General features: G+C 37.7%; 2 protein-coding genes across 2 annotated transcripts; both read right to left on the bottom strand.

Moving 5' to 3' along the window:
• Window positions 1–1283: 1283 nt before the first annotated feature.
• On the bottom strand, window positions 1284–11973 carry LOC116715640 (NACHT, LRR and PYD domains-containing protein 5-like). Its single transcript, XM_032556176.1, has 11 exons — window positions 11847–11973; window positions 9241–9348; window positions 9054–9164; window positions 8032–8127; window positions 6936–7014; window positions 6612–6822; window positions 4007–5795; window positions 3726–3899; window positions 2519–2686; window positions 2318–2364; window positions 1284–2233 (listed from the first exon to the last, which is right to left on the bottom strand). The coding sequence occupies exons 2-11, from the start codon at window positions 9315–9317 to the stop codon at window positions 1701–1703; spliced, it is 3285 nt and encodes a 1094-aa protein (XP_032412067.1). The 5' UTR covers window positions 9318–9348; window positions 11847–11973; the 3' UTR covers window positions 1284–1700.
• A 329-nt stretch (window positions 11974–12302) lies between these two features.
• Window positions 12303–19810, bottom strand: LOC116715641 (NACHT, LRR and PYD domains-containing protein 12-like). The gene is made up of 9 exons (XM_032556177.1): window positions 19434–19810; window positions 19110–19338; window positions 17207–18980; window positions 16956–17129; window positions 15773–15946; window positions 15386–15559; window positions 14008–14181; window positions 13448–13494; window positions 12303–13339 (listed from the first exon to the last, which is right to left on the bottom strand). The coding sequence occupies exons 1-9, from the start codon at window positions 19434–19436 to the stop codon at window positions 12804–12806; spliced, it is 3285 nt and encodes a 1094-aa protein (XP_032412068.1). The 5' UTR covers window positions 19437–19810; the 3' UTR covers window positions 12303–12803.
• Window positions 19811–21927: the final 2117 nt, after the last annotated feature.

The raw sequence follows: 21927 nt of genomic DNA, 5'->3' as shown, positions 1-21927 counted from the left end.
GTTATATCAAAGTTAACGTGTTTGGACAGGAAGTTTCACACAGAAGCTTTAAAAGTTTGCAGCCTGTTAAAAGCTCTTCTGGAATCTGAAAATCTATCAAGCAGTGAATAAATCACGTTTTACATAAAAGGCTGGAAATATAAACAGGAATGAAGAATTATACATTTTCATGAAAATAAAAAAGAAAAAGCTACTGTTTCTTCAGCTTTACAATATGTCCTGTTATAAATTTCTTACATTCTTTTCTTGCTAAAAATAATGTATGAAACTGACAAAATCTTCTCAACATGAGAATATCTCAAAAATCTGATGATTCTGGCAGGTTTGTGAGAAATTCTTTATTTCATCTGTGAAATGCAGTTAAAAAATTTTAAAAGTTACAATTACTGTAAATATCACAAAATATATTTGTTAAAATAACAATAGTCTACTTTCAAATAGTTTTCTTTAAAAAATGGATTTTTTGCTGGATTATATTAAAATGCGTTTCTTCTGCTCTAACTGTAGATAGAACTTTATAATCACATGTATAATAATGTATTTAATGTATAATAATGTATTTAGAAAGTCTCAGGGAACTTTCTCAGGCTTGTCTTTGTGTCTTTTATATTTCCAGGTTCTGCATGTTTCAGCCTGATTACAGGTATGATACCAGTTTATATTACATGTTGCAGATCATTGTTTCCTGTTTGAGCTGATTGCTGAGGGCGGCACTAAACTCCGGAGTAGAAAGTGATCGTACTCTTAGAGCTGATACTCACTATTTTAGAGTTATTATAGCATTAGGTGGTAAAGAAACAAATACAAACACATGGAACAGTTTCATTAAAGCAGAAAGGCAGATTATCACTAAAATAGAAAAACACAACTTTAGCATGAAAACAAAATTAGCATATTTCACTACAAGGAGGGTCTGACTATTGTTTCGTTTCTCCACAATAAAAGAACTGAGCTCTTTTCACTGCAGCAAACTTACATTTGTGACATTTTCAGCTGATGCTGATTCACTTCCACACTAAACTGTCAAACAATCCAAACTGAAAAATCTGTTCCTCTCCTCGCCTGTAGTGGTGCTCCACCAGGAACTACTGAAGGAAAATACACTGAAACTACCAAAGAAGACACTGACCACAACTTCCTTTTTCACAAAATGGAAACAACAATGGAGTGGCATCAGATTGTAGCAATTGTATGATTTCTCTTTTGTCTCTGGTGAAGGACCACAATGACATTTCTCCCGCTAGTGCTAGGCTAATGTATTTGTTTTGGTTGTATTTACTATAGTCCATTTCCTGCTTTTGGAGCACTCTCTGGTCCACTTGGCGTTCACATATGAATTCAAATGCACCACAGTTCACTTGCACTTTTTTGATCTGCTTCAGAGTTTGATTATGCATTCACATTTTTGCAAACAAACCGGATTCTCTAAAAGAACTAGAGTTTGATTAAAGCAAACTAAACAGGGCTGGTGTGAATGCACCGTAAAGCTCCAAACATACCCCACTTACTTGAAAACAAATATTTAAATATAAGTGATAATTTTCCATCAAAGATGATTGAAAACAACTTCAGTTTGTTCCCCATCATTTTCTGTTTCATCTAGAATGACACAAAATATTTATTTTTACATTCTTAACTCAACCCAATCATGTTTATCACTGATCTGGAGATTTTCTGTCACCATGAGGACAAAACTCTACTTAACAAAGAGTGACTGAAGATCCCGTCCAGAACCCGAAACCAGGATAAAGAGGTTGAGTGAATTCTGTCTTGAGGGTATGGAGATGGATCGGTATTCCAGAAGAAACTCTGTAGAAGGACAGAGTGCCACCTGGATAGTCCACATACACTCCTACTTTGTGGTAGGGAGCAGAAGATGAGCAGGAGGAGATGAACTCCCTTTTGCTCTGATGGCAGACAGAATAACGACCCTCATCGGAGCAGCTCAGACTCCAGGACATGTTGTTAAATCCAAACTCACAGTCATTACTGCCTCCTTTACGTTGGACTCCACTGTAGCTCACAGAGATCTCAACCTTCCCACTCCAAATAACCTCCCAGTAACAGCGATCAGGAAGGCTTTCCTTGCACAGAACCTGGGGCCAGTAATCAAATCTCTGTTCATGGTCAGGGTAGGACTGACTCTCATCCACACCAGTAACCTTCCTGTTGTTCTCAGACAGCTGGAGTTTTCTGTTCACTGTGTTTGTGTCGATGGTGAGTTGACAGGAATCTGAAACACAGACAATGCAGACACAGTTATTGATCATTTCTTGACACCTTGAAGATGGCATGAATCAAATAAAAACACACTTACACTTCTTCAGACCTGGTGTCAACCATTGGACACCAGCAGGCTCCATCCTGAACAGAAGAGGGTTACACCATCAGTACCTTTCAGCAGCAGACATGGACATTACATGTTTCTCAAGCAGCTGGTTTACAAAACAAAACAAAGTGAGTGCTGCTTTCTTTCCTCAACCAGCTATCGGTATTGCTGCAGTTAACATTCCCATACCTCAGTTTTTCTGGTTTCCAGATAGAATCCTGTACAGTCAGCTTCTTCACCCCTTCCTCTCCTGGATGGTTGTAGCTCAAGTCCAACTCCTTCAGATGGCAGGGGTTGGAGTGCAGAGCTGAGGCCAGAGAAGCACAGCCTTCCTCTGTGATCAGACAGCCTGACAGCCTGCAGACATGCAATGATCCATTAGACATATTTTTTTAGGAATTGCTTTTAATTATTTAAAAAATACAAATCATAAGTTAATTCTGCTTTGTTTGCAGTGTGGCTCAGTGGCCTACAAAATCTCCCAAAACCGCAACTGCTACAACCAAACAACACCAGCACAGATAATGATCCCACCACCTGCAGATAACGACCATGCTAGTCTTGCCCCCACAGTTCAATGAACTCCCAAACTTCCTCAGGGTATAAACATCCACAATACACAGCCAAAGAACCATTAAACAAAACACACACTCACATTTGGCACAACTGATTAACCCCTAAACGTCCACTGCTAAATAAAGACATGTTCATAAGTCTTATCCAGGTTTCTAAAGCGTGCATGAACTGGAGAAATAAATACCTGGCATATTCTCTGGGTTAAATTCTTGGTCTCTTTTCATAACCAGGCTGAAAGTCACCAGGAACTTTCCAAATCTGCTTTTTGGTTAAGGCTTCCTTTAAACCACCCTTAAACCAGATGCAAAATGTTGCTTATGCAACTACATAAGGCACAGTCCTCCTGCCCACTTGGTACCAATATGGTACACCAGGAGTCTCCTGAGCTTCTCCAGATTATTTAGCTGTTGCCACAATTGGCAACAATGAATTTTGGGGCATACTGCATGAAAGCCATATCTGCATTTTGGATCTTGAACATGTGCTGTTTGAATTTTCTGTCACTTTTATATTATATTTCCTATTATGAAAAAAACATCTCAAACAAATATATATTGAAAAACAAAATACCACTAAGATTTAGAGAAGAACCATTCTTCCAGATCATACCTACACAAAACCCCACATGGTCAGTGAAGTCCTCCACAGCACAAAGGAATTCCCAATTTTTAAATGTAAATTACCTTATTCAATAATAACCTGCAGCTAAATTGTATGTGTTCCCTTTCATGTGCTATTAGATATGATTTCCTCAAAATTGTACTATGAGAGATTAACACAAATACATAAAGAAAAAAATTACTGGTTCAAGAAAGGTTACCTTAGAGTCGTTAGAGTGCAGTGTACACTTCCGAGTCCTCCACATAGAAGCGTTACTCCCTTATCCGTCAGGTCATTGTTACTCAAGTCCAACTCTCTCAAATGAGAAGACTGAGAACTTAGAACTGTGGAAAGGGTTGCACATGTGCTTGGCGAAAGGTTGCAGACACTTAATCTGAGAAAACACAGCAGGAGAAGTAACTGTCAACACCTGACCTTCTCCACCAAATGCAACTCAGCAGTCTATTGTTACTGAATAAATACAAAGTGTGTCATACTCACAGGGCTTTGTTGGACACATCAAGAACTGGTAGCAACCTTGCAAAGTCATCATCTGAATTGATGAATTTCTTTAAGTCAAACAGATTCAGATCTTTTTCTGACGACAGCAAGATGAAGACCAGAGCTGACCACTGGGCAGAAGACAGCTTATCTGTGGAGAGACGTCCTGAACTCAGAGACTCTTGGACTTCTTCAACAAGGGCAAGGTCATTCATTTCACTTAGGCAGTCAAAAAGATTGATGATTTTGTCAGCAGCCAACTTTTCACTCATCTTCCTCTTTATGTATTGGACTGCTTCATCAGTGGTTTCTGTGCTGGGTTCTTCTCGTGTCAACAGGTCCTTCAAGAGAGTCTGATTAGTCTGGAGAGAAAGACCCAGAAAGAAGCGGAGGAACAAGTCCAGGTGGCCATTGGGACTTTGTAAGGCCATGTCTACTGCGCTCTGGAAGAACCGATGTTTTTCATGTTTTGCTCTTTTAGATTTTGGGGGAAATGTCAGATTTTCTTCAAGCAGATTGACTCCAGAGTTGATGAAGGTCAGATGAACATAAAGAGCAGCCAGAAACTCCTGAACACTCAGATGGACGAAGCAGAACACCTTGTCCTGGTACAGCCCTCTCTCCTCCCTAAAGATCTGTGTGAACACTCCTGAGTACACTGAGGCTGCTCTGATATCGATGTCACACTCTGTCAGGTCTGATTCATAGAAGATCACATTTCTTTTTAGCAGCTGATCAAAAGCCAGTTTTCCCAGAGACTCAATCATCTTCTTGTTGTCTGGACTCCAGTGTGGATCTGTTTCAGATCCTCCATCATACTTGACCTTTTTCACTTTGGTCTGAACCACCAGGAATTGGATGTACATCTCTGTCAGAGTCTTCGGCAGTTTTCCTCCTTCTGTGGTCTTCATCACATCCTCCAGAACTGTAGCAGAGATCCAGCAGAAAACTGGGATGCGGCACATGATGTGGAGACTTCGTGATGTCTTGATGTGGGAGATGATACTGTTGGCCTGCTCCGCATCTTTGAATCGTTTCTTGAAGTACTCTTCTTTCTGTGAGTTGGTGAACCCTCTAATCTCAGTCACCATGCCAACACACTCAGCAGGGATCTGATTGGCTGCTGCAGGTCGTGTGGTTATCCAGAGGAGAGCAGAGGGAAACAGTTTCCCCCTGATGAGGTTTGTCACCAGAACATCCACTGAGCTGGACTCTGTAACATCAGTCAGGATCGGATTGTTGTTGAAGTCCAGACCAAGTCGACTTTCATCCAGACCATCAAAGATGAACAGAACCTGGAACTGTTCAAAGCTAAAGATTCCTTTGGTTTCAGGAAATAAATGATGAATCAGTTCCACCAAACTGAACTTTTTCTCTTTCAGCACATTCAGTTCTCTGAAGGTGAATGGAAATATGAACTGGATGTTCTGGTTGGTTTTGTCTTCAGCCCAGTCCAGAGTGAACTTCTGTGTTAAGACTGTTTTCCCAATGCCAGAAACTCCCATGGTCATCACTGTTCTGATTGGCCAATCTCTACCCGGTGGGGCCTTAAAGATGTCTTCTTGTTTTATTGTTGTTTCTGGTCTGTGTGGTTTCCTGGATGCTGTTTCAATCTGTCTGACCTCATGTTCCTGGTTGACCTCTGCAGTCCCTCCCTCTGTGATGTAGACTTCGGTGTAAATCTGACTCAAATGCATTGATTTTCCAGCTTTAGGAACCCCTTCAAAAATCTGCTGAAATGTGTTCTTCATGTTTGCCTTAAGATTACTTTGGCAGGTGACAGGAGAACCTAAAATAATAAAAAAAGGAGAAGTTAAAATCACTTTTCCCGTGCTTGTAATAATATCACACAACACACTTCACTAAAACCATCAAGTCAACTCTTTGGTACAACAAGGCAAGTCTATTCGTGTTGGGTTTCAGGATTCATCTAGCTCTGTGTATTTAGATTGTTTACTTGTTTTTTCTCACAACTGCACCTAATTTCTAATCAACCAGCTACTCATTGTCTTCAATCAACTCTGTTGCATAAATCTCTCTCAGTCAGTCAGCTCTTGGTCAGAGTTGGTCAGAGATAAAACCATTAAAATCACAATTTTTTCCAGTTCATCCTTGGCCAGTTTGCAACACAACCAGTCTGATAGTAGACCAGCACTTTATAGTAGTGGAACTGAATTGTATGAAAGAAGTATTTTTAATTTTAAATGTCCTTAATGAGGAAAGGAGAAATAAGAGTATTAACCAAAGCAACATTGACATCAAGCTGCTTAAAAGCTTTTGGAGTGGTTACAATAATGTCAAATAGCTGCAACTGGAAATATGGTCAAGTTTTAATTAATTTAATGGAGATAAAAAAAATAGATATACGTCACCAAGTCTTTCAACTTTACAATTACATAAATTGTCTGTCCATAGCAACAGTGTTGAAAATCATTCAGATGTTTAAACCTAATAAATATTTACTGTTCCCAAAAAGAAACCCAGCTAAAAAGATCAACATCACTGAACATTTTGAAGGAGCTAAAGTTAAAGCTGTATTGTTAGAAGATAAATTATGATGTGTGTGTGGATAGAAATGACTATTCAGAGTGAAATGATCACTTACTGTTGTGCAGGCGTGCAGCCAGACCCTCCTGGTTCGACCTCCTCAGGAAGTTCACAGTGATGTTAAGTAAGTGCTCTCTGTTCTTCCTCCTGTGCTCCTCATCCTCACCCTCCGTCTGACTCTCTAAATACTCTGAACCAAATGGACTCAGATATGTTTTAAACGTATTTAACTCTTCCTTCATAAAAGTGAACATGTTTTGTTCCACCTCCTGAAAAACAACACGAGATGAAGGACATCAGACTGGATCAGAACATCTGGTCCATGTTGGACAGACTGAAGGTTCTCTGGTCTACAAAGACTGAGCAGAACCGATGTACAGACCATAAATACGGAGTCCAGCTCAGTTTGAAGCTGCTGGGCAGACGGACCACTGGGAACCTCTGAGCTCTGCTGGTCCACTCTGTGGAGGAACCAGGAACAATTAGCAGATATTGTTTTTTCTAAAATGATACAAACTCTGATTAATTATTTACTTTACTTTCTGTATGGAAGAATATTTACTGAATGTTCATCTTTGTAGTGTTCAGCTCTGGTTAAGGTTGTCCTAGTTAAAGCCTCCCTCTCCTCCCTATATCTGTCCAGCTGCAGCTGACTCGTTATACTTGGTAGCTCCCACTAAAACTGTCTTTAACTCACATAACTGAATAATCTCATCTCTATATTTTACTTGATGCTTCAAATTTCCAACTTTTCCAGGCTTAGTCAATTTTTTCTTTTTTACAACATTTTTAAATTTGAGCAGAAAACATAGTTGAGGGTCTTATTATCTACACAATCAACATATTAAAAACAAAATGCTAAAGATGAGTTTTCTGTTTTATTTGGACAAACTTAGATCAGTAATATTTTTTTTTAAAATGGAATAGAAGAACCAGAATAAACTTTGACAAATGATCTAAAGCTGGGAAATATCCTGCATGATCTACTGTACTTATCCATTTTCCCCTTTTTAGTCCCAAGGTTGTGAAAAAACTCCCACCAAATGTTTGACATTAAGAGCTGAAAATAGGGGTGAGTGACACTGAACTATTTTTAAATAAATCCATCACTTCAAATTTATCTCATTTTCACTGCATTAAAACATCACTTTCAATTAAAAATATGAAGCAAATAAAGAACAATTCAGAACATTTTGATCAGGTTCAGAAACTTTACTGTTAGAATGTAAAAACCAAAGCTACATTTATCACAGAATGCTGAAATATCCCCAACTGCTGTGAGGAAACGCTGCGGTTAATAAAAAACTAGAACTTTCCATAAAAGTGTAACTGAGCATGGCTTTCATGGTAAATGTTAATCTAAAACTGTAAAACTTTTGTGGTAAAAATGAAATAGGTGAAACTTCGACATGTCCTTTATGATTTGATATCTACCTGAATTAAAATAAAACAACCTTAGATGATTAGAGACAACTCACATGAGCTGATCCTTTGATGAGTCACTGCGTAGGGAGGCTGAGCTGGATCCAGAGTCTGGTTCTGATCCAGAGTCTGGTTCTGGTTCTGGTTGCTTCCTGTGAAAACATGAGGTTTGATGATGTGAGGACAGCAGGAGATGTTTGCCAGATGAGTCAGTAAGATTTAAGCAGCAACACTGATTCATCTTTGCTTCACAGAAATGTTTCAACTTTGACTAGGCCACTTCATAGCCTTCATTTTGTTTGTCTTTCTAAGCCAATCACATGGTGGGCCAGGTGATGAACTTTGGATTGATGTTCTCCATCAGGTCACCTTCAGGATTTACTGCTGGAGAGACTCATGGTTCCTCCGGCTGCTAAAGCTGTTTAGCATTCCAGACCATCACACAGTGACCATCACCATGCTGATGGTCACTGTGTGGAATTATGTTCTTGTTCTATATATTATTGCTGAGCTTTTTTTTCCCCACAGAATGCACATAGCATTGTATGAGTTGGTGATACAATGACAAATGCAAAAAAAGCTAACAAGGGTTTATTAGCGTAGCATCAACCACCCCAAGTCACAAAACGCAATGAAAATATCTGTGTGCTGCTCAAACTTGCCTGACAGAAAAAACCCATGACAATAAAAGATAAACACAGAATATATGAGATTATATAGTTCTGTCATGACAGAATTTAAGACTTGTGTTTAAGACCAAATAATGTTTTAATGAATTTAGGACATTTTAAGGCCTTAATTTTAGATAGGGGTGGGCATTTATTGTATCGTTTATCATTTATGTGATAAACTTCTTAATATGATTATTCTGGTTTATGATGTTTAAAACTCCCAACACTGTCCATATCGTTAGTTTGCTTTATTCTCCTCTTTTTGTTCAATGAAAGTATCAATAAAACTGAATTAATAAAAAAATATGATTAAATGAAGTTATTGTGTGCAGTTTAATAAAGAGCTTTACTTTAATTGCTTTAAACTTTATCACATTTAACTGTTGTAACATCTAGAGATAGCTCACCTCTTTCTAGAAGGCTGGCTTTGTTTAAAATCAATGAGCCGACCTTTTGACTTGTCACTGCACAGGGACCCACGTCTTTGTCCTGATCCAGTCTCTGGTTCTGGTTGTTTCCTGGGAATAAAAATGGTTTGTGATGAGAGTGCAGAGCTCTGACATGGAGAGGACTCGGTAGAGACGGTGATCTCACCTCTGGTCCTCATGTCCCCCGCTGAGAGGCATCTTAGAGGGACGGACTGCGTCCTCTCCATCCTCACACTGATCCATCCTGCTCAGCTCACACACCGTCTACCTTCATCTGAAACATCAACACACACACACTGATCAAACCTGACACCTACACATAAACAAAATTTAATTAAAGTTAATATTCAGATTCACTGGCAGTAATTTTCTATATATGCTACATCTGATGTCAGGTGAAAAATATCTGCAAATATCTTTGAATTAAGACAAAACTAATTTACAAGTAACTTTTCAGCAAGAAATATGAGCTTGTTTTAAATCGATAATTCCTTAATATTCTTAAAAATGTAATTATTCTGGCAGATTATTTCATTCATAACATGGGAGCTGTAATCTACCAATGCAGTAAGTACTTTTTAATCAATATTAAGCTCATATTTATTACTTAAAGGTAAGTAACATCTTACTTACCTTTAAGTAAGATATTTTCACTAGAAACTAAACAAAAATACCTGATAAGATTTTGTGTTTTTGCAGTGAGAACATATTCTCAAAGATCAATGAAACTTACATTTTAAAGAACATTTAACACTGGAACTGGAAAACATTTTAAATATCCCAAATAAACGAAACATCAAAAACAAACACATACAATTATTTATGAAGTCTCTGTAAACAAAATTATCCTTAAAAAGGCTCGTTGAGACTAAAACACAAGTCTGGTGACTTTTATCATCCTGTTTTTGTTTTAGCAGAAAGAGAAAGAAAAGAGAAAAATGAGAACTGATCATGAAACTGGAAATAGTTTGTTTTCATTTATAATTTGATTAACTGATTTATTGCAACAAGCTTATCTCTTTGTTGTTTAATCATTAAAGGAGAAATTGATTTACAAACTCTTCCCTGACTGAAGAATGGTTCAGATACCCTCAAGTTACCCCACAGCATATCAGTGGACTTTGACTAGGCCCAGTTTTATGACTCAGCCACCCCTCTGTGGATTTCCTGGTGCTTTTTGGGTCATCATCATGTTGGATTCAGCTTCAGTTTAGTCCCAGATGGTTCCAGATTTTCCTGATGCATGGTAGGAATCTATCATTCTGAGCTGAACAGAGTCTGCTGCACCTCCATGCTGCCGTTAGCATGGGGTTCTGTTCCCACAGAGCTGGATTTGGGTTATAATAAACATTATTCCAGATGATTCAGTTTTAGGCCCATATTTCCAGAACTTCTGCTCGTTTTCTGCGTTCTCTCTAGGAAACTTCAGCTGGACTTTTATGTTGTTATTAGAGACCAAAGTTTGCTGCTTGCTCATGTTTCACCGGAGTTAAACTTGTTCAGCCTCTTTCTGAGTGGGCAGACATGAACCGTCATATCAGCAGGAAGCAATTATCCAATCAGCATCGATTCAAAGAAAAAAACCAATCAGAACCAACAGAGCTGCAGCACCTTGCTGCCACCAGGGGGCGCCTCATACATTGATCTGACACACCTGTGAGATTTTAGCCATTTTAAGGTGGAATAAATGTGAAATTGAATTATTTCAGTCATTCTCTTTTTCTTGCTGTATTGACAAAACATTTTGTTTTTACTTTTGTGCTTATTTTGTGTAACGTTAAGGTTATTCTTAAATACCAACATTTCCAAACAGAAATAAAAACACTGTACATCACTTTGGTCCACTTGACAGTTGTTTTGAATGTGCCTCATAAATTAATTGATGTTGACAAAAATGCTTTATGTTGTCCATATTTTCTCACATAATTTAAATATCTCCAGATAAAGATTGGACCTCACAGCAGCAGATACTCTAATTTACTGAATATGATCCTCAAGTTCATATATTATTGACTTTTTCTGCCAGATTGTTTCTAAAATGTTCCAGAAAAAGTCACAGTCATAACAATATTGTATAAACGCTACAGTTTATTAAACAACATGGAGTCACTCTGAAGAATAAAGGTGAGCTGAAGCACCTTATTGATTAGCTTATCTAACGCACTCTAAAGGTGTTTTTTCCTTTTTTCATTATAAAATCACTATTTAGTCCATTTAGAGAATTAACGTATCAGGCCTTTTCAGTGACGTATGACGTTCTTCCTGTTTACAGATTGACGCAGCTGCGCCTTTTTCTACGTGTTTATTAGAGTTTATACTTTGTTTCACAATCATAAAAAAAATCTCCAACAGCTTCTGACCTTCATCTGTCCTTAATAAGTTGTAGCGTAAATAAAGAGCAGGAGCGTCAGAGCTGCTCTCCAGCGGCTGTCCGTTAGAACTGTGTCCGGTTTAAGTGCGTCACACTGCGCGGACAGCAGCGGCTCCTCTCCGGCCCTCCGGAGGCTCAACAGGAGTTACAGCAAAATCTGCAGCACCTGTTTGGAGAAGCTCCATGTCTCTCTTGTCATCTGCTGACCGGCATCTAATTCTGGCGCTGCTCCTCTAACTCTGCTCAACCATCATGGCGGACAGCAGCAACAGTCTCTTCTTATTACTGCGCTCAAAGTTTCCGCTACTGTGAAAAATGTCTGCAGAGATCAGCTGTTTCTGCGCGAGCTGAACTCTTCACAGCTGATTTTAACAAATAAAGCATTAAACTGGTTACGTTACCTTCAGATGGAGGCTTGCAGGTAGAAAATCAGCTGCGCCACAACGAAGGTATAAGTGAAAGTAAAACTGCAGGAACATGCGGAGTAACCGTAGTAAAGGGGCGGTGTTATGCCGAGAAATGCACGCCTGCCGAGAAATGCAGGCCCTGTCGCGGGAGCGCGCATCGCTCTAAACTCTCGCATATTGATGAGAAAACGGACTGAAATCTGACCGAAGAGGAAATTTTTGAAGATATTCGTAACATTATCACGTTTTATAACCATGTAAGCCATAAAACGGTGGGTTTTATTTCGCAGATTAATTGAAATAAATACGGTTTTGTTTGTGCCACGATCATAAAGATAATAATAAATGTGAATAAATAGATACATAAATAAACCAACAAAATGAATGTTTAACGGTTAAAGGGTCAATCAGCCGCCCTCCTCCACAATATTCAAATCAAACAAATTGGTGTCAAATGTTTGTGTTACTTTCTTCCACAGTAACATTTCTTTTATTTGTGCTGTTATTATTTTTTAGATAATACAAAAAAATTTGCAAAAGTCATCAGAGGTCAAAAGATGACCTCTGATTTATGACCTCATTACTTTAAAAAAAACATTTTGATGTTTGAGACAGAATCTAAACATTTAGTAAAGTAGAAATATTTTTGTACTTCAACATTAACTGTCTACAAAGAGACAAAGGAATTTTAAACTTTGAAATTTGGAGAGTTACTTGAAATATTTTGCAATGTTTTGAGAAAAGATTGTAGCAGAACATTTAAAATTATGATACATAGCACAGATTCTACAGACACACTTACATCCATGCTTTTAAAGTTGACAAACAGTTTATAGATTATGAAAATGAACTTGAACATGACTGGACCACAGAGTTGCACCTGTGAAACAACAAATATGGGATTTATCTTCACACTACCAAAAGTTCTTGGTATTTGGTTTAAATGCTTCTCTAGCAAAGAGGGACAGAGGTTCTTACAGACGAGACAGAACTATTGGTGAAAAAGAAGTTCAAACCAACATAAAGAGGTTCTGCAATCACTGCGTTGAATGTGTGGATGTGGCTCAGAGAATCTGAGTCAACGCTGAAAAAGGACAGAGTTCCAGCCGGACAGTCCAAGTACATCGCTACTTTTGGAGAAACAGGCTGGTCAGAGAAAGCTACTAAAGATAGTTTGTTATTATCCTTCCTAATTGAGTAACCAGTATCAGAACATCCCAAACTCCAGCTGAAATCCATCAGTTCCAGTGGAGAGTCTCTGTCCTTTTCTTCCTCTTTCCTTTCTCTGTTTACTGACACGTCAATCTCTCCTGTCCACTCGACTTCCCAGTAACAACGGCCAGTAAGACCATTACTACAGAGCAGCTGGTAAGACTCCTCATATTCAGGAAATATCTTCTCTTCCACACGCGTCACCTTCATGTCGTCTTCAGAAAGTTTCAGGTTTCCAGTCACTGAGTTTCTGTCGACGGTGAGTTGACAGGAATCTGATGGAGATAAACACAATCCAGCTATTGATAATTATTGATCATTTATTGACAGGTTGATGATGATGTGACAGCTTGAATGTCCTGAATCAGATGGAAAACACTTACACTTCCTCAGACCTGGAGTCAACCATCGGACTCCAGCAGGCTCCACCCTGAATGGAGGACTCAGATTTAGACAACTTTGTTCATCACAACAGGCAACCACTCCGTTCACCTTTAACATGCATACACTGAGCAACTCATCAATTCATTGAAGAAAAACATAGTCCAAGAACAACAAAAGATAAACACAAACAAAAACAACCAAAAGCTTAAGTGCAACTGGTCACTTCATTTCCTTGATTTTTCTGATTTAGGAACCATATGTTGGATTGTTCATAGCATCAGGACTCACCAGTGCTTCTCAAACAGAGCTTCACTAATTAAAAACTAGGTCTTAAATATTTGCTTTTGGTGTAGAATGGTGCCTGGGTGGCACTTTGGACACCTGTGACATGATTCTACAATCGTCCAGGAATTGTTTTTACAATCTGTCTTCCCATCAGAAGGTAAAAAGGTAAAAAGGTAAAAAGGTAAAAAGGTAAAGTTCTTTTCAAATAACAAAATGTAAAGATCTGTGAGTTTTATCTCCTCTCTTTCTGCTAAAACCAGATGTGTCTGCATACCTGAGAGTCTCCAGTCTCCAGTTTGGGTCATCCAGGCCTGTTGACAGCAGCTTAAGTCCTGATTCTCCTGGATGATTGTAACTCAGGTCCAGTTGCTTCAGCGCTGAAGGCTTGGAGCTCAGAGTTAAAGCCAGGGAAGCGCAGCCTTCCTCTGTGACCATGCAGCCTGACAAGCTGCAAATGGATAATAATAAAGCTAAGATAAAGCTAATTTAGCTTTATTTGATCAAATTTGGTATTTGTTGTGTTATTACATACCTGATGCTGATGATTGTACCCTGGCTTAATGTTTTACTGTCTCCCTATTTTGCAGTAACTATATTTACTTTGATTCAGTTTTTATAGTTTTGCTTTTTTGGAGTTTTGTCAAAGAAATAGTAAGGAAAAACAAAAAGGTAAGGTAATTTTATTTATATAATGTGGGGATTTGGTTTTCTGTGTCTCTTTGTTCTGCCTGGATTCTGTGTTTTTCATTAAACCACCATTTTACTCTACAGCCTGGGTCCACCTCATCTACTCTCAGAACCTCAGAACCTCAGTATCATGACATATAGCACATTTTCAGCAACAAGGCTGTTAAAACGCAGCTTGTTGAAAGCTGAAAGATAAATAAGTGCTTTTCTATTTATCTTACACTATTTTGAACTCAAAACCATCACAGTCCTCACGCCTCAAACACTGAGCTTAGCAGGACTTTTGAGGGAAAAATCTTGTTTTTATCATCTTAAAATGAATGAATGAATGAATGAATGAATGAATGAATGAATGAATGAATAAATACACATACCAGAATAGTTAAGGTTTCTTAAGTAGCAATGCTAATCTCTCACATCATTCTTATATTTATATACTCTGCTAACATAGTGAAATATTGGAACTGTTTCTCTGAATATAATCCTACAATGCAAAAAATATATATTTTATGATTTCCTTAACTTAAGGTTATTATCATGTTAACTAATGATCAGTAGCATTAATGTCTTTGTGATTTCCAAGTAATTTTAACATGAATATTGTCTTTAACATTCATGCTCGTTAGTTCTTCATAATTAAAAAAAATTAAATGTCTTACAGTTACAGTGTTAAATGTTCATTAGAATTTAAAGTTTATTTATATCTGAGAATGTGTTATTGTGTTATAACCATTATACTACTGGAAAATGGTCTCAAAATAAAAATATAATTTATCACAATAATCATCCAGAAAACTTTATCATCGTGACAGAACCAACAACTTCCCCTTTTGCCTCAGTTGTTTCTTCATAAAAACAGACAACAGCAGCAGGACACAATTTATTTTTACTTTCTGGTTATTGATCCAATCAAGCCTGTAACTCAGACTGAGCTGAAAACACTAAAGAAGTTTTACTGAACTGACCTGAGCGACTCAAGCTTGCAGTTTGGACTCTCCAGTCCCTCACACAGCAGCTGCACTCCAGAGTCCTGGAGGTCATTGTTGCTCATGTCCAGGACTCTCAAAAGTGAAGTTTGAGAAGAGAGGATGAAGCAGATGGCTTGGCAGCTTCTGTCTGACAGGTAGCAGAGACTAAGTCTATAAAGATAAAAATAAAAAATCTGTGAACAATAATGTAATTCTGATGAAAAACATTCCAAGCTGCAGTAAACTATTTTACTCAGATTGCCTAAAAAACTATAATTACTAGACTGTGTTTTTCAATTGTTTCTTAATTCAAGTTTTATTTTATTCCCATTAATCTTTTATTCTTTACATTTCCTGTCAAATATTGATGTTACTTTACAGTACCTGAGAGTTTCCAGTTTGCAGTGAGAACTCTGCAGCCCAGCACACAGCTGCTTCACTCCTGAGTCCTGCAGGCTGTTGCTGCTCAGGTCCAGCTCTCTCAGACTGCAAGGCCGGGAGCGGAAAAGTGACGACAAGCTCTCACAGCTTTTATCGGACAAGTTGCAGCGACTCAATCTGACGACACAGCAAGAAAGATGACATGTCAGGCCGTGGTGAGTGAATATATGATCTGCCACGGCAAAACCAGGAACAAGTTAACAGAGTAGAATTGGAAAAAATTAAAAACAAGACATTAGAAGCAAAGTGAAACTTAATGTATAACATCTACAGAAAAAGTCACTAAAACAAAGTGGAACAAAAATTAATATTTTTGAAAATTGTGAAAGCAAAGGTTGGGCTAACCACTTTTGCCCTTCAGTTTTTCTTCAACTTTTTTGTACGATTATAACTGAAAGGTTATAAAACAAGCAAAAAATTAGCACAGTAGAATTTTTACAAAACTTATTTTAGGGGAAGCAAAGTGCAATAAACGTCCCAAAGTTACTAAAAATGCAAAACGGAAAATTAGCTCGGCTGTGAGAGCATTAGTGGATGTGGCATTAAGAGCAAACAGCAGCTCAGTGAACTCAGGCTATGAGTTGGCAATGTTGTAATGTAACAGCTAGTTACATTTACTCTTTTTTTTTTATCTACTTTTAGAAGTATTTTTATTATGCTGTACGCTTTGCTTTTACTTCAGTAATTTTATTATGAAGTATCCCTACTCTTACTAGAGTTGTTTTTACCAAACATTCACCAATCATTGACACCTGCAGTTTTTGTTGAAGTTTAATTAATTTTTTTTTAAAACTTGGAAAAATTAATTTTTCCTGATTTAGTTATTTTTTGTTGCTTATATAAATTATTGCACTTACAGCCTTAAAATCCCAACATTTCCATTGAATTTATATTTTGGTCTGTCTGATGATGTACTCTTTAAATATTAAATGATTGATCATTTGATCAGTTACTCAGTACTTGTAGACTTTTTGCCAAATGCTTTATTACATTTGAGTAATTTATTGGACAGCTACATTTTATTTTTACTTGAATAAAAATTTGTTGAAGTAGTACTACTCTTACTGGACTATAAGTTCTGGCTACTCTGCACACCTGATAACCCATGAATTAGATGTAAACTAACCTCACAATTTCCAGTTTACAATCAAGATTTTTCACTCCAAGCAGCAGAATATTTAGTCCAGAGTCCTCCAGATTGTTGTTACTTAAATCGAGGTCCATTATGCTACATGTTGGGGAGCTGAGAATGGAGGACAAGGCCTCACATGTTCTCCTAAAGAGCCCACAACCTGCCAGCCTGTATAAATCACAAATGAATACAATTAATGTACAGGAAATTAGAAATGAGAAACATCTGTATTTGTCTATACTTACAGAGCTGTAATGGAGACCTTGACCACTGGCATCAGCATCAGAAGAACGTTTTCTGAATCATCATAATTCTTGAGTTCAAAGACATCCAGATTACTTTCTGAAGACAGAATGATGGAGACCAGATCTGACCACTCAGCAGGAGACAAGTCCTGCGTTCTGAGGCGTCCTGAAGTCAGGTACTGCTGGATCTCCTCCACTACTGAATTATACTTAATTTCATTCAGACAGTGGAACAGACACAACATTTTCTCAAAGCATAGAGATTTTTTAGTGTATTTCTTTATGCACTGGACTGTGTGCTGATTCCTCTGTGAGTTATTTGTGGTCCATTTAAGCAGGCCTTTAAGGAGAGATTGGTTGGTCTGGAGAGAAAGACCCAGAAGGAAGCGGAGGAAGAGATCCAAGTGTCCATTCAGACTGTCTAAGGCCTTCTCCACAGCACTCTGGTAAAGAACATTTAGATCAGGCTCTTCCACAAAGGTGTTCTTGTCCATCAAGTTCTCACAACGTTCAGTAAAGGTCAGATGAACATGAAGAGCAGCCAGAAACTCCTGAACACTCAGATGGACGAAGCAGAACACCTTGTCCTGGTACAGCCCTCTCTCCTCCCTAAAGATCTGTGTGAACACTCCTGAGTACACTGAGGCTGCTCTGATATCGATGCCACACTCTGTCAGGTCTGATTCATAGAAGATCAGGTTTCCTTTCTGCAGCTGATCAAAAGCCAGTTTTCCCAGAGACTCAATCATCTTCCTGCTCTCTGGACTCCAGTGTGGATCTGTTTCAGATCCTCCATCATATTTGACCTTCATCACTTTGGTCTGAACCACCAGGAAGTGGATGTACATCTCAGTCAGAGTCTTTGGCAGGCCTCTACTCTTGCTGGTTTTCTCTATATCCTCCAAAACTGTAGCAGTGATCCAGCAGAAGACTGGGATATAACACAGGATATGTAGGGTTGGTGATGCCTTGATGTGGGAGATGATCTTGTTGGCCAGTTCCTCATCACTGAACCTCTTTCTGAAATACTCCTCCTTCTGTGGGTCATTGAAACCTCCGATATCTATGACCATGTCAATATTTCCAGGTGGGATCTGATTGGCTGCTGCAGGTCGTGTGGTTATCCAGAGGAGAGCAGAGGGAAGCAGTTTCCTCCCTATGAGGTTTGTCAGCAGAACATCCACTGAGCTGGACTCTGTAACATCAGTCAGGATCGGATTGTTGTTGAAGTCCAGACCAAGTCGACTCTCATCCAGACCATCAAAGATGAACAGAACCTGGAACTGTTCAAAGCTAAAGATTCCTTTGGTTTCAGGAAATAAATGATGAATCAGTTCCACCAAGCTGAACTTTTTCTCTTTCAGCACATTCAGTTCTCTGAAGGTGAATGGAAATATGAACTGGATGTTCTGGTTGGTTTTGTCTTCAGCCCAGTCCAGAGTGAACTTCTGTATTAAGACAGTTTTCCCAATGCCAGCTGCTCCTTTAGTCATCACTGTTTTAATTGGTTGATCTCTTCCAGGTTGGACTTTAAAGATGTCTTCTTGTCTGATGGTTGTTTCTGGCCTATCTGTTGATCTAGAAGCTGTTTCAATCTGTCTGACCTCATGTTCCTGGTTGACCTCTCCAGTTCCTCCCTCTGTGATGTAGAGCTCAGTGTAGATCTGGTTCAGCAGGGTTGGACTTCCTGCTTTAGCGATTCCCTCAAACATACACTGGAACTTCTTCTTCAGACCAGATTTAAGTGTTTGATGACAAAGTGCAGCGAAAAGTTCTTAATGAAGACAAAAACAAAATTCAGTAAAGAAACCTTTGATTTACCCTGAAGGAAGCATCTTTCAATTACTGGAAAACCTTTTTATACATGAAGAAAGCATCACATTAGCAAAACAAATGTTCTTACTGCTCTGTAGACAGTTGGCCAAATTATCTTGCTTCATTCTCCTTAGGAAGTACAATGTGATCTTCTCAAAAGCCTCTGTACTGCTCCTTTTCTGCTCTTCATCTTCATCCTCCAGGCCCTCCTCACCATCAGTCTGACTCACTGAAAATTCTGCGTCATCTAAACTCAAAACGTTTTGAATTTTTTGCAGCTCCTTCTTCACAAAAGTGACAATGTGGTCCTCAAGCAACTGGAACAGAACAATATAACACACCAGGCTGATTGTAGAACCTATCAATAGATTTATGCTGGACAGACTGACTGTGGCTAGTTACATATACCGACCATAAATATGGAGTCCAGCTGTGTTTGGTCATTCTTGTTTGACTGATCACTGGAGATGTTCGAGGACTGTTGGTGCTCTCTTAAAAATCAAAGCAATCACAAAATAGCTTTCAGTCAGACCTTTAAAGGATTTGGTTATCATGTTATACATCAAAGTTTTAGATATTTATCACTGATCATATCAGGAATGTTTGATAGTATGGATTTATGGCCAGTATGTGTAGCAGTTAAAGAAAATAAACATTTAGTGCAAACCCACTTTTTACACCACTGACAAGCAATGAGGGTTCATGTGATTTAAGACATCACATGAAGTTGTGTCTAAAATCACATTAAATCACATGAAGTTGTGTCTAAAATCACGTTAAATCACATGAAGTTGTGTCTAAAATCACGTTAAATCACATGAAGTTGTGTCTAAAATCACGTTAAATCACATGAAGTTGTGTCTAAAATCACGTTAAATCACATGAAGTTGTGTCTAAAATCACGTTAAATCACATGAAGTTGTGTCTAAAATCACGTTAAATCACATGAAGTTGTGTCTAAAATCACGTTAAATCACATGAAGTTGTGTCTAAAATCACGTTAAATCATATGAAGTTGTGTCTAAAATCACGTTAAATCACATGAAGTTGTGTCTTAAATCCCGTTAAATCACATGAAGTTGTGTCTTAAATCACGTTAAATCACATGAAGTTGTGTCTAAAATCACGTTAAATCACATGAAGTTGTGTCTAAAATCACGTTAAATCACATGAAGTTGTGTCTAAAATCACGTTAAATCACATGAAGTTGTGTCTAAAATAATGTTAAATCACATGAAGTCGTGTCTTAAATCACGTTAAATCACATGAAGTTGTGTCTAAAATCACGTTAAATCACATGAAGTTGTGTCTAAAATCACGTTAAATCACATGAAGTTGTGTCTAAAATCACGTTAAATCACATGAAGTTGTGTCTAAAATAATGTTAAATCACATGAAGTCGTGTCTTAAATCACGTTAAATCACATGAAGTTGTGTCTAAAATCACGTTAAATCACATGAAGTTGTGTCTAAAATCACGTTAAATCACATGAAGTTGTGTCTAAAATCACGTTAAATCACATGAAGTTGTGTCTAAAATCACGTTAAATCATATGAAGTTGTGTCTAAAATCACGTTAAATCACATGAAGTTGTGTCTTAAATCCCGTTAAATCACATGAAGTTGTGTCTTAAATCACGTTAAATCACATGAAGTTGTGTCTAAAATCACGTTAAATCACATGAAGTTGTGTCTAAAATCACGTTAAATCACATGAAGTTGTGTCTAAAATCACGCTAAATCACATGAAGTTGTGTCTTAAATCACGTTAAATCACATGAAGTTGTGTCTAAAATCACGTTAAATCACATGAAGTTGTGTCTTAAATCACGTTAAATCACATGAAGTTGTGTCTAAAACCACGTTAAATCACATGAAGTTGTGTCTTAAATCACGTTAAATCACATGAAGTTGTGTCTTAAATCACGTTAAATCACATGAAGTTGTGTCTAAAATCACGTTAAATCACATGAAGTTGTGTCTTAAATCACGTTAAATCACATGAAGTTGTGTCTTAAATCACGTTAAATCACATGAAGTTGTGTCTTAAATCACGTTAAATCACATGAAGTCGTGTCTAAAATCACGTTAAATCACATGAAGTCGTGTCTAAAATCACGTTAAATCACATGAAGTTGTGTCTTAAATCACGTTAAATCACATGAAGTCGTGTCTAAAATCACGTTAAATCACATGAAGTCGTGTCTAAAATCACGTTAAATCACATGAAGTTGTGTCTAAAATCACGTTAAATCACATGAAGTTGTGTCTAAAATCACGTTAAATCACATGAAGTCGTGTCTAAAATCACGTTAAATCACATGAAGTTGTGTCTTAAATCACGTTAAATCACATGAAGTCGTGTCTAAAATCACGTTAAATCACATGAAGTCGTGTCTAAAATCACGTTAAATCACATGAAGTTGTGTCTAAAATCACGTTAAATCACATGAAGTTGTGTCTAAAATCACGTTAAATCACACGAAGTTGTGTCTTAAATCACGTTAAATCACATGAAGTTGTGTCTAAAATCACGTTAAATCACACGAAGTTGTGTCTTAAATCACGTTAAATCACATGAAGTTGTGTCTAAAATCACGTTAAATCTCATGAAGTTGTGTCTTAAATCACGTTAAATCACATGAAGTTGTGTCTAAAATCACGTTAAATCACACCAAGTTGTGTCTAAAATCACGTTAAATCACATGAAGTTGTGTCTAAAATCACGTTAAATCACATGAAGTTGTGTCTAAAATCACGTTAAATCACATGAAGTTGTGTCTAAAATCACGTTAAATCACATGAAGTTGTGTCTAAAATCACGTTAAATCACATGAAGTTGTGTCTTAAATCACGTTAAATCACATGAAGTTGTGTCTAAAATCACGTTAAATCACACCAAGTTG

This window comes from Xiphophorus hellerii, chromosome 24 (genome assembly GCF_003331165.1).
Source record: "Xiphophorus hellerii strain 12219 chromosome 24, Xiphophorus_hellerii-4.1, whole genome shotgun sequence".
NCBI lineage: Eukaryota > Metazoa > Chordata > Actinopteri > Cyprinodontiformes > Poeciliidae > Xiphophorus > Xiphophorus hellerii.
The sequence above is the reverse complement of the archived record's forward strand: the minus strand, read 5'-3'. Positions and strand labels throughout refer to the sequence as shown.